The sequence below is a fragment of the Tetrao urogallus genome, assembly GCF_951394365.1.
Source record: "Tetrao urogallus genome assembly, chromosome: 13".
In the NCBI taxonomy this organism is placed as follows: domain Eukaryota; kingdom Metazoa; phylum Chordata; class Aves; order Galliformes; family Phasianidae; genus Tetrao; species Tetrao urogallus.
The window spans coordinates 1,133,603-1,154,590 of record NC_136826.1 but is presented as its reverse complement, the minus strand read 5'-3'; the positions used below and the strand labels follow the sequence as shown (position 1 = coordinate 1,154,590).

The window sequence follows — 20,988 nt, the reverse complement described above, 5'->3', positions numbered from 1 at the left end:
ATGAGGTGCAAATACACCTTACTTCTAGAAAGTGGGAGCCTGCAAACCTGTGAGAAGACATTTTAGTTTTCAGTGTGCTATGGGCAGGTTAGATTTTTACTGTGTGTTTAGTTTAGTCCATAAGATTTGGCATACCTTAAGTTTGCTTCAGAATTTGTAGTAATTATTAATGTTAAAGTTACCAGTATTCTTGATGCTTTATTTGAAAACGGTGCGTGTTGTATCTGCAGTTGGGAATGGGACAAAGTCTGTCCTCTGAAGGTCAGGGAGTTGCAGGGAACGATACACTATGTGAAGCAGATGCCTAACGCTGACCTAAAGATGGAACTTGCAAGAGTCGTTTATTCACAGCTCTGCATGGATCCATGCCTTGCTGCTCTAGAGTGGGGCTACGTAAGGACTTAAGGATAGATACTAGAGAAAAATAAATAAATAAACAAAACCCAGAATAAAGGTAATTTTATCTTGTCCATTTCCAGCAACTGAGGTCTTGTTACTTACACAGATTCCTTTGGGGTTAGAAGAAGATTTATTTTCATTCTTTCTGTGTTTAGAAACCGAGGAGGAAGAGCTGCTGGTCTGAGGGGTGTTGGTGACGTTGGTTTCTTGGCTGAAGGAGCTGTTGTCAGTGCTGTGCCGACGGTGCACAGGCTCGTCCAACAGGGGGGATAATGGAGGAGGGAAGAGCTTCTCTTCTCTTTTCTTCGCCATCTTCTTCACTGAGTTACTGCTGCTCCTGGGACACGGATAAGAATCAGTTGCATGTCAAGAACCACAGTTTCTCCTCCATAGCACAAAGCTCTAGATTTTACTTAATGAAAACCCTTAAATATGTGCTGTGATCCCCCATGTCCTAGGAGCTAAGTCAAAAGGAGACAGGCAGTGAAAACAGAAGAGCTATCCCTGCTGTTTCAAAGGCCACAAAAACCTCCTGCTTTGGAGGACAACTTGCAGTGCATTAGTATAAATTGCATCCACTTTAAATGCTAATTTGAGTCAGTCTTAATTTGAGAGGTCATAGAGGTTCTGACTCAGCAAAGTGCTGAAAAGTTTTATGCACAGAGGTTAGTATACTTGACACCAAGTATGGCTATTTATGTATTTAACATTAAGCATCTTTTAAAGAGGTAGATTAGGGCTCACATAAGCAACCTCTGCAAAAACGCATAATAGCACGCGCCACGTGAACAAAAATAATTCTCCATAACAACTACAAAACGATAACCGTAACAATAATAAGATAATAATTATTTGACCTCTAGACTAAAACCAATGTTCAACACTATATTAAAATGATACATTGTTGCTGGCAAAAGCCCTTGAGCAGATATTGGTTGATGAAGTGGAGGTGATTCAGAAAATGAATGTGGTTTTGACATGAAAGCTCAAATAATATGATAATCTATTGTCTGTTTTATGTACAGAAATTGTTAGCTGGCTACAAAAGGCAGCTGTGATACATGGTAAAAACAACAACCAAAAAAACCATGCTAGACTTTTCTTCCCTCAAATCCATCAAGAAAAAAAAACAACAAACAACACAGCACCATAGCGACTGTTTAACATATTAATCTACTCATAGATTTTTGTATTAGGTACTGCTCTAATTCAGTCAATGAAGATAACCTGAATTTTAATCTTTTGTTGGACATCTAATAGCGCAGTACACAATCATTCACTTTTCATGATTATTGACTAACATTTCAATAACAAATTAAGTCAACAAGAATTTATGTTTCATTCCTAGTTGCTTTCAGTCAGTGTCAGGAATTATAGATTTACTTTGCTTTAAAGTAACAAGCAAAAGAGAAGAATCAACCCATGTTTCCCCACTTCTTATTTGACGTGCAGTCTAGACTTTTTTGCATTTTCACCAGAAGTGTCAGTATCTACACCTGCTTCGGTCTGTCCCCCTACTTTGGGCCTTTGGCAGTACAAAAATATTTCAGCCTCTCTGTTTTCACAACAGAGCGATATCAAATGAAACCCCTATGCTTCAGGTTTTATAGCTCTTCTACTCAAAACTCTTTCAGTTCAACTGAAGCAGAGTTTAAAATAACTTATTTGAAATTCTGTAATATTAAAGATCTTCAGACTGAAGAAATAAAATCAGCACAGAATTTATATTGCCTTGCAGCAGGGCAGGTATGGATGTTCTCCTGCTTGGAAAACACATGGGCCTAAAGATCAAAGGAAAGCAATCAGATCAGAGGAGATGGGCAATTCTTTGAGAAGACATTTTATGCACATGTGGTCCTGCAAATGTACTCCAAAAAGTTCTCACTCAAAGCCCCATCTGCTAGCTTTCTTACCACCAAAGGGTATTTTGGAACTCAGACAAGTCACCATTGCTATAGTAAAATAACACTCTGAACTTTTTCCAGAGGAAAATTTTCCAAAAGAAAGCAAATGCTTCTCCAAGAAAGCATACATGCATTATTGAATTGTTCAGAGGAAAAACAGACACAACTAATGAAAAACCCAAGAGTAGAACTGAAATCTTCTGCCTCCCAAGCCAGTGGGCTGCCCTGAGCATGGTGTTCAGTGGGTCTGTCTAACAAATGTATATGGAAGGGAGCACAGAGTGATGTGGTTCTAATTACCCTGCACAAAGAGGAGTATGAAGCTCTTCTTTCACTCTGGTACAGCTTTGGGAAGGGAACAGCAACTGAGCCTTACAGATCTACCTCAAGAGTGCCCGAAGGAAAATGGAAGGTGAGTCACTGGCTAAATTCACTGTAGAAACCACTAGTGAGGTTTCTCAGTACATCTTTGCCTGTTTCCAGGCCTAAAGCAAGACTCTGGCACTTGCATGGGGCACCGCACGGCACATGCACAGCAAGTGAAACAACATTTCTCAGTTGCTACATGGAGATGGAGGGATTAAGAGAATAGCACAAGAAAAAAATGAAGAAAGTTGCAAGTTCCACAGTAGAAGTACCTTCTCTAAATGAGGCTCTGAGCAACTTAGTCATGGTGTAGATGTCCCTGTTCATTGCAGGGGAGTTGGACTATATGACCTTTAAGGGTTCCCTTCCAACTCAAGTGATTCTATGATTCTCTGATTCTATATATATATTCCAGAAGAGAGATTACATTCAGAGATCTGACACCCCTTTCGGACACAACTCAAAGCTTTGTTCACTTCAGCTTTGCATTCAAGCACAAGATGGAACAACCCCAAGATGCAGAATTCATTCTGTGGTGAGAAAATATAACTACAACTGAAAGGGCACTTGAGGATGTACTTTTTCTGCATGACAAAAATCCAAAATCCAATGACAATACTTAATAAAGTTTTTTCCTGGTTGCCGACTTAATCCTGTACATTTACAGATTCACGGGAATTACACTGATTATTTAGCAATGTTACCTCCCTCAGATTTACACCAAAGCATTTACGTGAACAATAACCTCAATGAAATAGGTTGTTACCAGCCGTTAACCAGATTATCGCTTTGCTTTGGACTGTTAATGGGCTAAGAAACTAGTCTTTGATTGCAGTAATCACTAATTCTGAATGAATTTATTGCAATAATTACCAAGACTCAACGGTTTAATTGGCTGACATGATTATTAGTTAAACTATATTTAAAATCGAGGGAGAAGCACAATAAAAGTGCAAAGAAAAAACCACCAGCAGAACTGATGGTCTTCCAGCTGCAGTTAAATCTCTGTGTCGGAAAAGGCCAATTATCAAGGAAAAGAACAAGTCTGCTTTTTTTTCTTTTTTTTTTTCAGCCTATTTCTTTTAGGGCAGAAAGCAAGCAAGCAGGGAACAAGAGGTCAGTGTGTGAAGGAGAGAGAATTTCCATCTTCTCTAACAATTCATTCTGCTTTCCTTTACCCTTTCTTTAACTACTCCTTGTGGTATGTGGTTGTAGCTCTGGCCTATTAGTGAGACAAAAGCCTTTGTCTGCACCAATCACTTGGCTTTCCTTTGCCTCTACACTCCTTGTCCACAAAGAAATGCTGCACATTGACGGTGTATCTGATCTTCTGCAGGGGGTTAGCAGGGAAAGGTCGCTCTAGCATTAGCTTGGGCCATATGGCAGCGTACTGAATGAAGCTGAAGTCGTTGTCAGATGTAGAAGGTTGCCTCTGCCATGAATGAACTGCAACGAATGCCGTCGTGACTACCCAAGGGATCCACTAATACATGTTGTGAAGTACAGGTGCGTATTTAGTTAAAGGTCAAACAAAAGTGAACCGGAAATCTTGAAAATCAGCCTAGCTAGATGGCAGGCATGCTTCCCCAGTATGATTCTAGTCTAATTTCAGACTCGTAGTTTGCATCAGCACATAACTCTCTGTATTATTACAAACTGCCAAATGTTGTCAAATAGTGCTCTGTCTGGATTGGATCTACTGATCAGGTATTCAGACACAAATGGTATTCAGCAGCACACAGAATTAATGCTTAAATTAAAATTGCTCTGGCAATCAAGTAAATACAAAAGCAATTCTCTGCTGCAAAGTGGGCAACTGATCTGACAAAAACACAGCCTCACAGCAGTGTTTCAAGCAATTACAATGAATTACTTGGACACAAAATAGTATCCTTTATTCCTTCATATGCTTTGAAATATTAGGAATGAGGAAAATACCATGATGATTGTTTGAACAATTTTATTTTGAGTGTCACATCAGATTTATGAAAAAGCATGAGCCCCTGACTGTGTGAGGGAAGGAACAAGAAATAACTAGTTGCTTGTACAATGACTACATAAAACAAAATTGTTATCCAGTTGTCAAATGGAGTTCATAACTGACCATCTGAAATTTCTACACTAAAATTGTACATGTAGTTATAGGAACTGGTAGGAATTAGGCATATAATTGTCCACATTAGACATGTAATACTTCGCTTAAATGTGCATCCTTGCAGCTTTACTGAGCCCACACATTTAGGAACAGGTTATGAAAGATATTTAAATACCTAACGCACATATAGTAAGCTAGTAGGAGCTACAAAAGCATAGGTGTGACTGTCTTCACCCAGTTTCTTCCCGAATGCCTCCTTATTTTACTCCAGAGTTCATGGTCTTTTGGCCAAAACATTTCTCCATCTATAAAAGACCCAACGAGAGTCTCTGAAGTCTGCCTTGGTATGCTTGGTTTGTTGGCACAGAGAGCCAAAAATGTTCTAACTGTAGAGATGTACAGTTCTTCCCAAGAGGGAAGAAGAGCATCCACCATGAGACATTGCACCTTCATGGATGAACAGCATTGTCCGCTCTAGCCAAATCATCCTTATTTCTAATAGTCCTCGTATAGACAGCTCTGAATGAAAACGAAGGATTTTTGGAAGCAAGGAAGGTTTAAACAGCAAAGCCTTTCTTTCAGCCTTTCATCACTGAAGTGTTATTTTCCCCCATGCCTTTGAACAGCACATAGTTTTAGCCTCTCCTTTCTTCTGCCTCCCCTTAAAATTCTGCTTAACCCTGTGGAACACAGAGCTACTTCTGATTGCTTAAAAACAACCTGGGGCTCTCCAGAAATTTGTTGTCATGCAGTTCAGTCAGCTCCCTAATCTATTGGGAAATATGTTGATCTGTATTCAGAGACATATCAGATAGAGTTGGAGACTTGAATTATCAAATACTATTGCATTTGTTTTAAATGAACTCAAAATACACTAATAATAAACGTTGTGTGATCCAGGCCTCTGCAGCTGAAGTCAGAACGTTTTGTTTCAAAACTTGAGGCAGATGAGACGAAAGATAGCATATGGAAATAACTACTGATGGACACAACCAAATAGAAATAAATACCAATGGACACAATTATATTTTTACAGAGAATATCAAAGGCTAGAAAGCTCTGAGGAGCCAAGTTAATGATCTGGAAAACAAGCTCAAATTAAGAAACATCGGGTTGGGGGTGGATCCTTTGGGTTTGCTGAAGACAAGAATAGAAAGATTTTTATAATGGATTGTGGAGGTGTTGGGGATGGATAGTCCTTATTCTCTCTGCAATATATTTGTACTCATATTTCTAGCAATGACAGTCAGGCAACACCCATCATGATGTTTATCAAATGTGCAACATATTACAGATCACACTGTTACTTTCAAATCATCTGCCTTTTCCAGTCTCCAACTCTGATGTTTTCAGTGGTACAATGAGGGGTTAGTTCAAGGACTGAAGTTCATCTATAATTACACTGGTATAAACAAAATAATGCTCAACCTTCTTTACGGGATTTAAAATCTGTGCACTGTCTCATAAATGATTTTTGAACTTTCTCTAAAGTTAGATACGAAAACAGTCAAATTGTTTTCAGAAGCACATTGTGCATTTGATTCTTTGCTTGTCCTACTGGGAAGCAGAGAGCAATGCCTCATCTCAAAAGAAAAAAAAAGCACAAAAATTGATGACAGAAGGGAATTGGGTTATTTGGTTATTTATAGAACGTTAATCTTCTGATTATTATAATCAGAATCATTATTTATGTGGTGCCTGTTTGATGAAACACTCCAGCCATCTCTCAAAGACACTGAAAGGCACAAATGACTTGATTATGTCTGCTGAAACACAATGCATGTGTCTGAATCACTTAGGCTCTCACCTCTGGCATTTCTGTATACACAATTAAAGTATAAGAGCCACTGAAATGAATAGCAAAGTCATTATTTCATTCAAGAAAACTGAGAATAATCTCTTAAGAAAACAACTCAAAAAATATTTTCTAGTCAACCAAATGGAGCCCATTCTGGCTCTACTGTGGTGAAGGATGATGGAGGCAAGAAAAAACCTTTAATGAATGATACTGTGAAATCCCTCTTGAATGTTATGAGAGAAAAAGAACTTACTCTTTAGTGCTGGTTAATCTGTGATTCGGTATCGGAGAGATACAAGGTGGGAGCAAGCATGAAGCTGAAGGGTCCTCCAGGCGCTGCTTCTTGGTTTCAACAAAGGTTTCCAGGTTTTCCGACTGTTTTAACAAAAAATGTACAACTTGAAAAATCAAGCATCTACGCACATTACGAGCTGCTCAGGAATCTCAGTATATTTTCTGTACTGTAGCAGTGGTTGAAATACTGGCCTAAGAGAAGTCACCTGAAATCAGAGCTAAACATGCTCCAAACACATGACAAGTTATATAACCAGTGACATAGCCAGTCAATTAGGAAGCAAAATACCTCATATGCCATAGTTATCTTCTTCAGCGCACTGGAATGTAATTAATAATTCAGATGGACTGACTTGATAGCACCAAATCTTACTTAAGTATGCAGCTTTTATTCATTTACTTAATGGAAGTCCAAGGGTAAAGTTCCTTGAGTAAGTATTTCTCTCAGGACTTAAAGACTGCTACTCTAAGGAGGCAGTCATTAACAGTGATAGCTGGTGTGAAATTTGCTTTGGAAGATTCCGTGGTGTATGACTTCTGTGCCTGAACTGGGCCGATACAAGCAAAGCTGATTATTGCTCTATCACTGGAACCTTCATAGCATTCTTCAAGCCTGCTGGCATACGGCTAAAATAAATCTTTTATTAGCACGATTCAGAATCCAAATCTGGCTCTTCCTACTCTACTTTAACTGTTAATGCCATTGTAATTTGTTTGTTTCTTCTTGGGTAGAGATGAACAATCATCAAGAAGCTGAACAGGCTGTTTCAGAGTGTAGCTTACGTTTGTGCAATCCCAGAGTGAGACACCTCACCATGTTCCTTTGTGATTCACAATTCCAGCTAATGAAATTCCGCGGTTCCATTTTATTTGTTTTCCCTGGGAGCACTGAGTCAAGTTGTCAGTACTGTGCTCTTGTTTTAGCCATCATACTGACACTCCACCGTGACTTAGCACAAACTCTTTTTTTTTTCTCTTTTTTTCTTTTTTCCCTGTTTAATTAATATACACCCTATTGGACATACATATAAACACTGACATTTATACATCCCTTTTCTCTTTATTCCTTTCTCCTTCCTTTTTACCTCTCTGCCTTTCGGGTACAGCTAGAATATACATGGAATAAAAACCTGCTGAGTTTGCTTGTGATTATTTCCACTTAATTCAACAGGGAAGGAGCCAGTGCAGTGACTCATGTAGGCAGGGTGCAGACCCTGTGTCTGCCTGGCATTGTCTGTGTTTTTCACGTATTAACTCTCTTGTATGGCTGGACGGCTCAAATTCAGCATTTCAATGCGGTTCAGAAGTCCGCTGGAACAGACAGCTGAAGTCACATTCATAATGATTTAGAAAATCTGGGGTATAAAACATATGCAGTGATAACTTCTCACAAGGAGACCAGAGCACAGACATTTTAGTTGGAAAAAAAAAAACAAAAACAAACCAAAAACAGAAAACCAACAACTACAAAAAATAAATCATTTATGATATAAAACTCCTGTTTCTTTTCTGAGAACACATTTAGTTTGAAGAGCACTGTCATATCCTACAAGATAGGATACCCTTGGGCATAAATAACATAAACACATGATAAAACATAATGCCTTAAGTCAAAACATATTTGCTTTTCCAGGTAGCTGCATACACAGAGCAGCTAGTTAAGCAAATGACATGTCTGTGAATTACATTCATTGGTGTAACAAAAAGATATAAAGACTAAATTCACCATGAGCACAAGCAAGCACCATTTCATAGACTTTAATGAAGTTATGCTTGTTTAAGCAAGTGGTGAAAATGCATTAATTCTGCCAACGATAAAACTTGCCTTCCAAACAGAAGTCACGTTTTCTGAATATGGATGAGCCCTTAGCACTTGTCATGGGGAGTCCTTCTGCAGATTGCAGAACACTGCAAATTAGCATGCAAAGAGCAAACACAGTGAAAAAAGCTGGTACGATAAACCTAAGAAAAACACCAACCAACTTTGTTCATTGATTTTGAAAAGTGATGTTCCATTTTCCTTTTTACTGATTTCTTACATTAATTTGTAATGTACAGGTAAATGTTTGTCTTCTGCAAAAATAATAAAACCTTAGTGGTACCATGTCTCCTTACAGCCCTGCTGCAGGTCAGCGAGGAGTCAGTGATTGCTGTCCTAACCTCAAGGATGCACAGAAATAGTGCTTTCTCCTGAATGATGAAAATTACTTACCTTGTGTTTCCTTTTGGATTTTGTGGATGTTTTCTCAGCTGCTGGGGTAGGGGACTCTCGAGATGGTCGTCTGTGTTTCACATTTGCCTCTCTTGGTTCAGTTTTCACAGATGTGGTCTCAAAAGTCTCTTGCCCAGGTATCCTGGAGAGTAAACTGAGGTCTATTTTCACCCAAAGAGATTTGAGTTCTTCATATTCTCTCAGTGGGGACAGAAGTTCATTTTGAACAATTGGGATAGGAGAAAAGAGCTGCTCCTCCAAGTCATTGCTGGTCTGGTCGATGGATGTGTTGCTGCCATTGCTAGTTAAGCTACTTACACTGAGGATGTTACTGCCAGAGTCCTTCACTTTGATGCCGTTCGCCGGTCCACTACAAGCTGGCAATATCTTAGCCTGCAGGCTCTCCTCCTGATCTGTATTTGAGTCAGAAGTAGATGAATCAGTTTCAATAAATTCCCGGGACTTGGGGACAATTTTGCTGGGGCCTCTGTACTTTTTCTTCTCCGAAGTGAGACCTGTGCTCGTTCGAGGTTCCTTCCTTGGGGCGGTCTTGCCAACTGCTGCTTTAGTTCGAACCTTTGGCTGCTCAGGGGGTTCCTGTGTGTCTTTTTCTTTGGGAGTGTTGCTGGTATTATTTGGTTTGGGCCAGTTATATTCTTCTACACTGGAAGTCCTTTCTACCTTTTTGGGTTGCTTTTTCCCAGTAGTCCTTTGTGCAACGGGCTCATTATGAGCTGGCGACTTCTGCTTGGAGCTTTTTGCCTCTGGGGTTTTCTGGGCAACCCGTGGTTTGGCTTTCTCACGGATGGGACTGAGGATCGCCCGGTCTTTGGAATCGGTTGGGGGCAGGCTGTTGCTGAGCTTCCCTTTGTTTTGTCCTTCAGCCTGCTGGCTGCTCTGCGGCTGGGAGCTGGTCTCACTGTGAGGCTCATTTTGATTGCTGATGATGGTCTTGTTGTGGGGGTTCACTTTATTCAGCCACTTATCCAGCTGCCATTTGTTTGTTGAGGGGGGTTCAGGCTGCAGTGTGAAGAACAAGGAGCAAGTCTCAGACAGAAGCAAAGCCTTTCCCTTTAAGTGAGGATGTTTTTAATGCACCTTTTTATTTCAGTCAACTAGTGGTGACTGCTAGTTTTATGGGAGCATTTATGGAGTATTTATGGTTAATTAGGCTTCCTTATCTGGTTTACAATGTGGCCCTGGAGAAATTTAATACAACTAAAAAGTTTAGCTGGTCCCTGAAGATACAGTTTCGTCACGTTGCCTTTCCTTAGCCCCAGATGAATACTGTGTCAATAAAATCTTCTCTAGCTACTGGCAGAAATCTAAATATTTCTTTAAAGCAATTCAAATGTAGGCCAGAAGGATTCTTCCAAAAGCTAGAATGAGTATGTGGGTCATACAAGTAAAACTGTAAAGGGAGAAAAAAAGTCAACAGCATCAAACTGCATAGAGCTCTGACATTTTCCACCCTCTAAGCTCCTGCCAGGGAGATGCTGCGAGCATGGCCGTACCTCTGGCGTGGCACTGCGTGACTCCTCGTTGCAGTCGCTGTCACTGGAGCTGCTCTCGCTGTCGGAGTCAGACTCAGAGCTGCTCTCGGACTCACTGGAGCTCCCGGAGCCACCGCTGGAATGGGCTAAGCCAGCTGCGTGTGCCACTGACACTGGCAGGCCGCTGTGGGGAGAAGATCCCCTCTGGTTAGTATGCTGCTTGTCAACCAGATTTTAAAGTCTTGGGTCGAGGGAGGCACCCAAAGAATTCTGCTCACACCGACTGTCCTCAGCATCAGCTCCTGCTCTCTCAGTGCAGATCCAATGGACTCTCCAGCAGCCATGTCTCCAAGTAGGGACCAAGGAGATGGCTGGCCTTACGCTCCTTGTGGAACACTGATAGTGGTGTTAATACCATCATGACCATCATCGCCACCCTCAAGTGAGAAACGCTTTAGGATCTTCAGCCTATTAGCCCAACAATTGCAAAATCTAATAATCACATAAATAATTTATTAATGAAATCACGCTTTCCACATTTTTTGCTGGTTCATTTATAATTTACGATCAAGGAAAGGACAGTAGGCAACTAATATTGGCCAGAGCATTTTAAAAATTAATTTTAATGAATATTTTTGCACTGTAGTGTATGAAAGCTACCTACTTTGACAACTCTCCAAGGAGTGCCCAAGAATTTTTTATTTATAGCTGTTTGTTTTTTTTTTTTCTCTCAGAAGAAAGATTGCTTTATGATAATTTCGTGAAAAAATTGTGTTCAAACCAAAAGTAAGTCTCCGTGAAATCTATTTTTTCTGTGTGTTCAGCTGTCCTCCTCCTCCTAAAGATTTATTTATTAGCAGTGCGCCATGTCTCATTGTTTTTCCTCAGCATTTATTTCTATACTTAGAGTCTGGATGACCCCAGTTTTTAGAGCTGCAGTCGGAGTCTTTATACACTCACCTTTATTTTATTTTATTTTGCCAGAGTGATAACCATAAGGTTTTATGCCACTTCAGCTGATCTATACAGAGACTTTTTGATGATTGATTTTAAATTTGTGAAGCTGGCAAAGCAAAGTGTTTGAAAATTGACACCATTTGCTAGTATTCTTATGGATATTCAATATCTCACTTTAATATATCATCTGTTGTGTGTTTCCCATATTGAGTGATCCACGAAAGCCCTGAAGTTATAACACTTTTTCCCTTCATTGCTATCTGCTTTTCTACTGTTCTCAGAAGGATTCACATAAGCCAAGCACACGCGCTCCTTCACCTTTCAAGCTGAGATTCCATGCGCATCAAGATGCCCTCTTAAATAACACTGTAAGCAAGCAAATGGGAGCTGGAAAAGCCAGAAAGAACTGATGTTTGATCCTGCTCCACTACAGTCTTCTGAAGTATTGCCATTGGCTTCCATGACAATAATATATGGTCTTTAATCTCTTTCTTTAGCTAAGCTACTTTCTCTCTCTCCCCCCTTGTTGGTAAAGCGATCCCTCGCGCTGCGGTTGGTCACATAACTGCCTCTTTGAGCATTGCAAGGGCCCTGCTGTGCCCATTCACAAAAGCAGCTTGGTGCTGCAGGGTGCATTAATGAAACAAAATTACTCACTTGGGTAATTGCAACAGATCACTAACTTAGTTGCTTCTTAACTGCATATACTTTTCTTTTTTTAGAGGCTCTTCACTCAACTGAGTCCGAAGATTTAGTTCCCAAATTTCAATGGGAAGTAACAGCTAAATCCAAGGGCCACCACTACTTCATATAATTAAACATTAGTAAATTAAAAAAAAAAAAAAAGTCTTAGAATTTATATTTCAAGTTTTAGAAACCATTTCAGCTTTGTTTTTTATTTATTTATTTATTTTTTATTTTTTTAATTCCTTTTTTATTTAACCCTCCCATTCAGTAAAGCCTAAGAAAATGTAGGGAAGGTATTTATTTATTTCCAGTAAACAGAACAGTGGAGTAAAATTGAGTTTCACTTTCAATATCTATCTTGTAATTCTGGTCTCAGATTTTCTATTTTGAAAACACTGAAAGTAGATGAAAACTGAGTTTTCCTATTTTATTACAATTGTCTGCAAGAAGGAGTAAGAATAATACAAAGAAATACTCAAGGATTTCCAAACTGATAGGAATATGCTTCACTTCTATTCTAAAATACCAGAATGGAACACCAACCTTAAAACAATATGCCATTCACTGCTATCAGAACAAACAATTTTGACTCAGCCACCTGCAGAGATTGAATGCACCTTTGTAGCAGGACACACAAACCTGCACCAGCCTCTTGTGGTGACAAATCACCTTTTCTGGGAGTAGCTTTGCAATGCAACCCCCCCACACACAGGCACGTATGTGGGTCTGCTCACGCCTAGTTGTGCAGACATGCCTAAAAAAAATCCTCTGTAGTCAGTGATTGCAAATGTGCTCTCATTAATATCACTGATTTAAACAACATCACCTCTTAGAATGGATCAAAGAAGCAAAGGGCAGTACTTTAGCAGCTAAGGCCCAGACCTCCCCAGCCTTTAATTACAACCTACATCTTTTAGCACTCTGGAAGAGAATTGGCATTGTAGCTGGGATTTGCTTACAGAAGACACCAGGAGCTGTACTGCAGCAGATTGTGCTGTCTGACAAAGAGCTCAGAGGGCAAGACTAAAATCTTGGGAATAGATGGCAGCTCCAGCCAGGCCTTATTTTCTATTTTTCTGCACACTACCATCAGAAAAAGTTATTATATGCCAAGTGTTACTGAATAACATAGCTCTGCAAGGAACCAGACAGACTCAAAATAATGTTTTTCATACAAAGCACAGTGAGGTCATATTTGTCTTTCATCTGGGGTAATAAAATTATGCCATGGCTACATCAGGCAGCTTCATGCTGAAGGCATTATTGTTAATCAACATTTTTAAGCAGAAGCACTCACATTTCATCATATAGTTTGAGTTGGGAGCAACACTGTTTGCATGCATTGCAAAGCAACCAGATGATACCCCAAGTGCCTTTCCTAGCATCTCACAGCACTAAAGACAGAAAGCTCCTGCATAAAGCTACTTGCACAATCAGATTCTAATAGTGCTATTCACACAGAACAGCAGAACAGAAGAAAATGTACAAAACTTTCACATAAAAAATGGAAAAAAAAAATGCATCCTTGCCTTCTCTCTTAGTATAGAGAATTCTGTTTTGTTGTTGTTTAATCTTCTAGTTCAGAACAACTGCTTCCTTTGCACGTTTCCCAATCACTTCCTCAGCTTTAAAGTTACTACACCACTTGCTTTAAGAGATGCTCTGATAGATTCTGCAAATGTGCATTCAAGCAGCTGTTATACAAATAAACTGAGCTTCTTCACAGAAGTATCAACTACATGAACTCAAGGTTGCCTCTGTAAAAGACTTTCAAAGCAAGCTTTGTTGTGTTGCTAAGATCCAGACAAGGAATGCCAGCCTGGACAAGGTTTAAAATGGATATAAAGCATTTTATCATCAGACACAAGTCCTCAGAGTGACTAAAGAGGGCAGGAAACACTGGTATTTGAAACTCTTGAATTTTTATTTCCCTGCAGGAGGTGAACACTCATATTGCTCCTCAGTGTTTGAGTGGACAATGTTTTTATTTCATTGGAACTGAAAAAAGAAAATTAATAAAAACAATGCTGCACAATGGAACACAGTATTGTTTGAGTAAATAACACTTACAAGAAAGCCAGTTCATTATTATCACTTGAGATTGGAGACCTCTACTAAGGCCAGTGACCTGCTGTGCTGGGAGCTATGTAAATACATGATGAGACACAATCTTTGGGCCAAAGAGCTTGCAATCCAAACACACAAAGCAAACATTAGAGGTATTACGGTCCTCCTCATACTCAGTTTAGGCCTCACAAACTCCATGCACGGCCCCTCTGCAATAATGGAAACATCATTTTTTTTCCCCCTTCACATTTTGTGCTCTACATTTTCCAGGCCCTATGTTCAGCGCTTCAGATGAATGCTGCAGGGCAGTCAGACACGTTCTGCCCTGGTCAAGAGCTGTGACCACGACAATCCTCCTTGGGAGAAAAAAATAGACTTGTAACTCAGCAACGAGGCTCTCCATTCCTCAGAGCAGCTGGGTTAACGTCTGCTTACCCCCTTCCAAAGTCACTGTTCCTGTGGCATGATGATGGGAGATGCTGGAATGAAACCCACTGCAAATGGAAGGAGAACCAAAACTCCACCTTTTGCAAAGGTCACTGCAATAACGTCTCTAACTACCTGCTGGTAAGCATTTCAGGTTGCCTTCCTGCTATCAGGTAATGAAGCAGACAGAACAGACTTACACATTGAAAATTAATTTGGAAGGAAGCTCATCTGCAGCACTCCCACCTATTTCCCTTCTGCTTTTGTAGCACATAGCACTTCCCCTGGCAGCACAACGGTGCACAGTGTGGGTACAAAGCATGAGATGAGAAACATCTTGAGGGAGAGGACAAACACCAGCATCACCAGTACCTGGCAGCATTTTTCAGCACATTTGAGATCAAACTTGAACTACATATAGAGCAGCTGAGACTTGCAGGTGTGTGGCATCTGTCAAGAGCAGGCAGCGGAGTCAGCTGCTGGTGGTTCATAGCAGGGAATTGCAGTCAGGCTCTCAGGCACACCAGTAGTCTTTCACTCAGTGTGGCAGACTGCTACAGTTTGATTTGCCTAAATTTAAATGTTTCCCTTCAGCTTTTCTGGTGTATTTATTTACTTTTTGTCTCTTTGGTTGGTTTTGACTCAGGAGATCCCTTTCCAGAGCCAGCGAAAGCAGATCTAGCATTAGTATGTGTCTGGATTACTACATTGCCTAGAAAAGTGAAGACCCAACATACACCTTACACTTTGTTACAGTTCTCATCAGTACTATTATTACTATATTTTCTACACATCATTTACTGTAATGATGTAATAAATGCCTTATGAGATTACATGTGGTAGTTAGAATAAAAATAATTTGAATTACTAAAGCTCATTAACCTCCAATAGGAAAAATAATAAACAATTTACCCTGTAAATATGTATGTAAAAAAAAAAAAAAAAAAAAAAAAGCTGTGAAAAGAATCCAGACTATTACAGTAAAACTCATCAAGGAAGAAAAATTCCTAACAAATCCTTAGATATTTCCCCGAACTTTTCACCAATTAGTTGCAGTCATGCTAATTGCTGTGAAGAGGATTTGGCAAATTGATGGTGCCATCCAGCAATAGCTTTATTCATTCCAACCAATAATGATGAATTGGCCTCTTGTTCCCTTGCTCTGCCCAAAAACCAAAATGTAAACTTTGAGAAAGCAGCATGCCACAGGGTAGTGGGAAAATGTAGATGGAAACTGACCAGTAAGTCAACAGTGTATCAATGCCAGCAATGTGTTTGTACCAAAAATCAGTACTCTGCAAAGGTTGCTTTACTGCACTGGTGTATTTTTAGGGAAAATGCGACCAATGACATCTGTAAAAGGGAAGGTCTATACTGGAAATGTGACTACAGACTCAACAGGCTTATTGATCTTCCTGTTAAGGCACTGGATTGGAATTTGCATGAATTTTATGCATCCAAGAAGTATTTCTGAGCATCAATTCCTGCTGAGACGAGACACTATATTGCCTATCCTCGATCTGACTTGTCTATTTTAAGTGCCTATACTCTTCAGAACAAAGAATGATTGCACAGGGCGCTGGGAAGCAAGCACCCAGTTCTGTGCACTCCCCATAATCCAGCAGAGCAGACTGTGGCACTCACTCACGGGGAGATACGTTGCTCTCCCACTCACTACGCTGAATTTTGAGAGAAGACAGGGAGGAACAAACTAGCATCATCTTTTCAGAAGTTGGCCCAACCTCTCCTCCAGAGCCCATTCCTATAGAAAAAACAGAATGAACCCGAGGCACATTGCTAGGATTTACTGGGCTAGCTGAATTCCTTGTAAACGTTAAAAAAAAAAAGTCTGCTTCATTATTTTAACAGATAATAATAGAGCAGGACCTAGTAGATTAATATTTAGTGTCAGAATTTAATACCATAACTGTTCAACAACAGAGTTTTATTTCTTACGCTGTTTTCAGGAAGTAATATTCTCTTCTAATTTGAAAGGGAGCTGCCATTTCTTTATAAAGATTGTTCATATCTATATCTTCAAACGTGGATATGACTGCTATTAGATTGCTTTTTAAAGAGAAGGATCTGAATGAGTTGTTCACTGCCTCTCTATTGGTTAGTGTTAAATTATTTATCACCAGGCTGGTAGGATTCAAATCTAAACTTTCAAAGACCGGGCTGACACAGGAACTGAAAACCTGTATTAAGTCCTTCTGAAATATTAATCACCACCCAGGTCAATGAAATGAAATAAGGCGTGGAAATTGTTACTTCAGCTAACATTAGCACACACAGTAAGACATCACTCATGATGGCTGTCTCATGTCAAAACACACGGAGAGCAAAAACCCCCACAGTATGTGATTCGGGATGTGGCAGCTGATCTGGTGGTATCAGTCCTGAGCACTGTAATGCAAATGGGAGTTCTGATTTATTTCGAGGGGGAGGGTAATTTACAAGAAGTTGCCTGTAGAAAACCACATCCTCGTTTTACTATGTTCAAAAGTAACTGTTTTAATCAAAGACTGTTTATAACAAGATTGATAGAGTTACCAAAACAGAATTTTTCTGTACACATATAACCCTTTTATACTTTTAGCTTTAAGGACCATAAAAAAGGATAGTAAAGATGAAAGAAATAAAAAGAATGACAGAACTAACTCCTCTGAGCCGCAATCTATGTCAAAGCAGAACTAAAGTGATTGACAGCTTGCATTAGTAATGAATAGAGTGGGGAAAAGCTGCCAAGAATCTGTAACAAGGTCAAAGCCTTCCAATAAAGAATTACATTAGCCACAAATCCTAGGTGGAACTGTGTATATACTTCAGCAGTGTGACTTTAACCACAGTACTGTTTCTACTGTCATATTGTGACCTTTTTCCTGGTTTTCTTCCTGGGTTACAGTAAATTCTTACTCCTCACCACACCTGTGAAGAACAGGTGTAACATATCAAACTCCCTGCGAAATCATGAAAAACAATCAGCAGATGAGGAGGAATTTTAATGGCACATTCCTGTTGGCACACACAAAAAACTTTCTGAACTATTGGTATGGTAATTGCCCTCCTTTCAATTTCCCAGCATTCTTATACACACTTGACATGGAAGGGAAGGGGATTTTGCATATTAAAAGCAATACTGTATCCATGATTTGTGCATGCGTCACCCTAGTCACCTCAGAGATTGGAAACAATCTTGTCAGCATGATATTATTCAGAGGATGTGATGTGTGCAGACTTTCTGATGTACAATATTTTAGTGAATGGATTAATGTGTCAGAGTATTATTGCACTGTGCCATGATGTGCTGCTGTTTGCTCGGCATGTGGAACAAGAATGCTCTGTCACCAAAGGGCCTCATTTGATGTAAATGGGACCATTTTATTACATCAGTACTGCCTCAGTGAGTCCAGCTAGATGAGCATTGATATGAGGTCTGCTCCAAAGGTAATGCCTCCTGTGTTATGATGTTGGCCCACGATATCAGAGGTGGATGTTGGTGGGATGGCAGTAGAGGCTCAACATTCCCAGCAGTATCCCATTATGCTGTGTGGCCGTGTGACAGATGGCAGCAGAGGGGCACTCTGACAGAATGGCGTCTGACGTGGAAGTGCACATGGAGCAAAGGTGTGTCACTGCATTCCTCCATGCCGTAAAAATGGCACCCGCTGACATTCATGGAAGCTTGCTGAACACCGATGGAGATCTAACAGTGGATGTGAGCACAGTGAGGCTGAGTGGTGCATTTCAGTAGCGGCAGCAATGGCAGTGGTCACCTTTGCTGGTGGAGATGTTTACGAGCATGGTGTGCAGGTTCCTGTTCATCACCAATGAAACTGCAAAGCTAATGCAGAGCTAACAGTGATGACTACGTTGAAAAATAGTGTTTTGTAGCTGAGAGTTTTCCCTATCAAAAAGTGTTACTGTACCTTTGTATCTGCTGTAGTTTCCATGGAAATAAATAGGAGGCATTACTTTCTGAATTACTGACGTATATAGAAACTTATTTATTGTCCACAACGAAAATGTAGAAAACTACATCTTTCAGTACACTTTGTACATCTCTGAAAGTTAATGGATACTGATTTATAATTTTATGTTAACATCCATTTGTAGTCAAGTGAGTCACTTATTAGCATTTCTGCTTTACTTATTTCAGCAGAAAGTCCAAGTGTGGTCATGATTAAAAAAAAAAAAAAGCCCAATACTTTTCTCTGAAGTATCTTTTTTCTCAATCATGTATGGCAGAAACTTGGAAAAATGACATTGCAAATGAACCACATGACTCAGTTCTAGTTCAGTTCCAGCTGAAAACGAAATTCAGCCTACAGGGCCCAGCAGGAACAGTAACTGGGAGCTATGCCACCAAAATGTCGTGGTGCAGATAGATCCACATGAAGCCTCCAAATCCCCATTGTCTCTAGTTGCATCTGCTATTTCATTTTACTATACCTAGCAACCAAGCAGTCAGAAAACATGAGAAAGAAGGATTTTTTTTCCTTTCGACATGTAAGATAACACCTCTGAGCTTGAAATGGTGCCAGAAAGCATATCTTGATCTTCCACAGCTTTACAGCAACACAGTCGTTCACACCTGTGTGCTTTATACCAGTGGTATGAGGTCAGCTCAGGGAACTGCCTGGGAATTTGCTCTCTGGGCGAATCCCTTGGGAGCGGTGCAGCAGCATGACCAACTCTAGACCAGAGCAAAAAGGATGAACTGGGACGTAAATTCCTACAAGCCAGCAAAGGGGAACAGCTTGGTGCAGTCAAAGGCACCCCTGTTTAGAAAGGGCTCAACATGGCTATTCTCAGGAACATGAGGGAAACAAGAAATGTAATAAAAAAAAAAAAAGCAGAGATAAAAACTGAGCCCAATCAAAACTGTGTGTAATATCTAATTAAATGAGTTTCAACTACCACAAGCTGGTAGCAATCTGCATGCCTTATATACTGTACAAAGCATGAATCACCAGGACTGGTGCTATGGCTTGTTGGCTTGTACTCAAATGAGTAAGACATGAACAATCCATTGCTGCTGAGAGGGCTACTGCGCTCTGTAAAGATAGCACTGTGGTTAAAGCACTGCTTCGAGACTCTAGCAAACTCATTAAATTCTGCATCTCTCTGGGATTTCATGGGTAAAACAAATTCTTGATGCTCCTTTCCGGCTGTTATTAGTAGAGATAGCACTGTGAGCATATCAAAGCATATTTCATCAGAGCTGAGTTGTAGGATAACAGACACTAAGAAAACCCATGAGCAGACAGCTTCACTGCTACTCCCATAAAAAGGAATCATTGTTATTAATATAGGGCAATTACTCTGAAATACTTTTGGAGAAAGTATTCCTAAATATACACGATGAATTTATGGTACACCATCAAAGCACATAATGGTTACAAAAATGCACACTACTTGTTTTTTGAACAAGCTGAAAATTTTCTAGGAGAACGTTAATAGAGATGAATGTTGAAACATAGATGTCCTCCTTACACTTTATTTTAAAACGGGGTGAAAACCTCCCTTCAGAGTGGAAATATGAACTTTCTGGTTTTCAGCCCAGTATGAGCTCCTTTTGCCAGTTACATTATACACTGCTTTATTTATTTTAGAACAAAACAAAACATAAAACATTGAATCTAGGCAGGGCTAAACATTGTCTTGAAGGATCTTACATTAGAACAGAGCTAAATCTTTCAGCAGCATCCACAGCTAATTATGACATACATAAGCATTAAGAAAAAAAGGTGCTTCTTTGAGTGATAAATGGACCTGCAGATTCTTCACAACATTCACTATAAATCAGAAAAGACCATTAATAAACAGTCAAAAAAGAATGACAGTTACTACAAGTATCTGCTCTCATACTTTGCCTAATACCATCAGTATCATGTTTAAACCTGACATCTTAAATCTTCTACACGAAAACCCTTTAAGACAAAAGGCTCAGCTATTTTAAACAGCATTTTCTATGCTTTTTATTTTGAATGACAGCCAAAGAGAACAGAGAACTTTTAATTCTTTAAACTTATCAGGCTAAAAATCTTGCCTTTTAGCCTTTCTCATCAATACCACGGTCCTTCCTGGGATTTTGTGGGCAAGCAGTTGACATTTCTTCCCATAAAGCCATTGGTGCTCAGCACCTTCAGAATGGTGCTGTGTGAGAGTCAGGTCAAAATACTGCAGAGAAAAGGACTGCACTATGTGTGTGCCTGCTGAGGACAAGTTTGGAGTCAGTTTTGATTTAGACCGGAAAGACTAATTGGGGCCACCAAAATAACAGTCGC

General features: G+C 39.8%; 1 protein-coding gene across 1 annotated transcript in view; it reads right to left on the bottom strand.

Annotated features, from left to right (window-relative positions):
- The window catches only part of AFF2 (ALF transcription elongation factor 2), a gene marked incomplete at both ends in the record, with an annotated part of 331,742 nt that overhangs the window by 20,437 nt on the left and 290,317 nt on the right, over window positions 1-20,988 (bottom strand). The window contains 4 exons of the mRNA XM_079541773.1: window positions 502-736; window positions 6,816-6,937; window positions 9,069-10,088; window positions 10,583-10,745. Of these exons, the coding sequence (XP_079397899.1) occupies window positions 502-736; window positions 6,816-6,937; window positions 9,069-10,088; window positions 10,583-10,745 (1,540 nt within the window). The remainder of the gene's footprint in view (window positions 1-501; window positions 737-6,815; window positions 6,938-9,068; window positions 10,089-10,582; window positions 10,746-20,988) is intronic.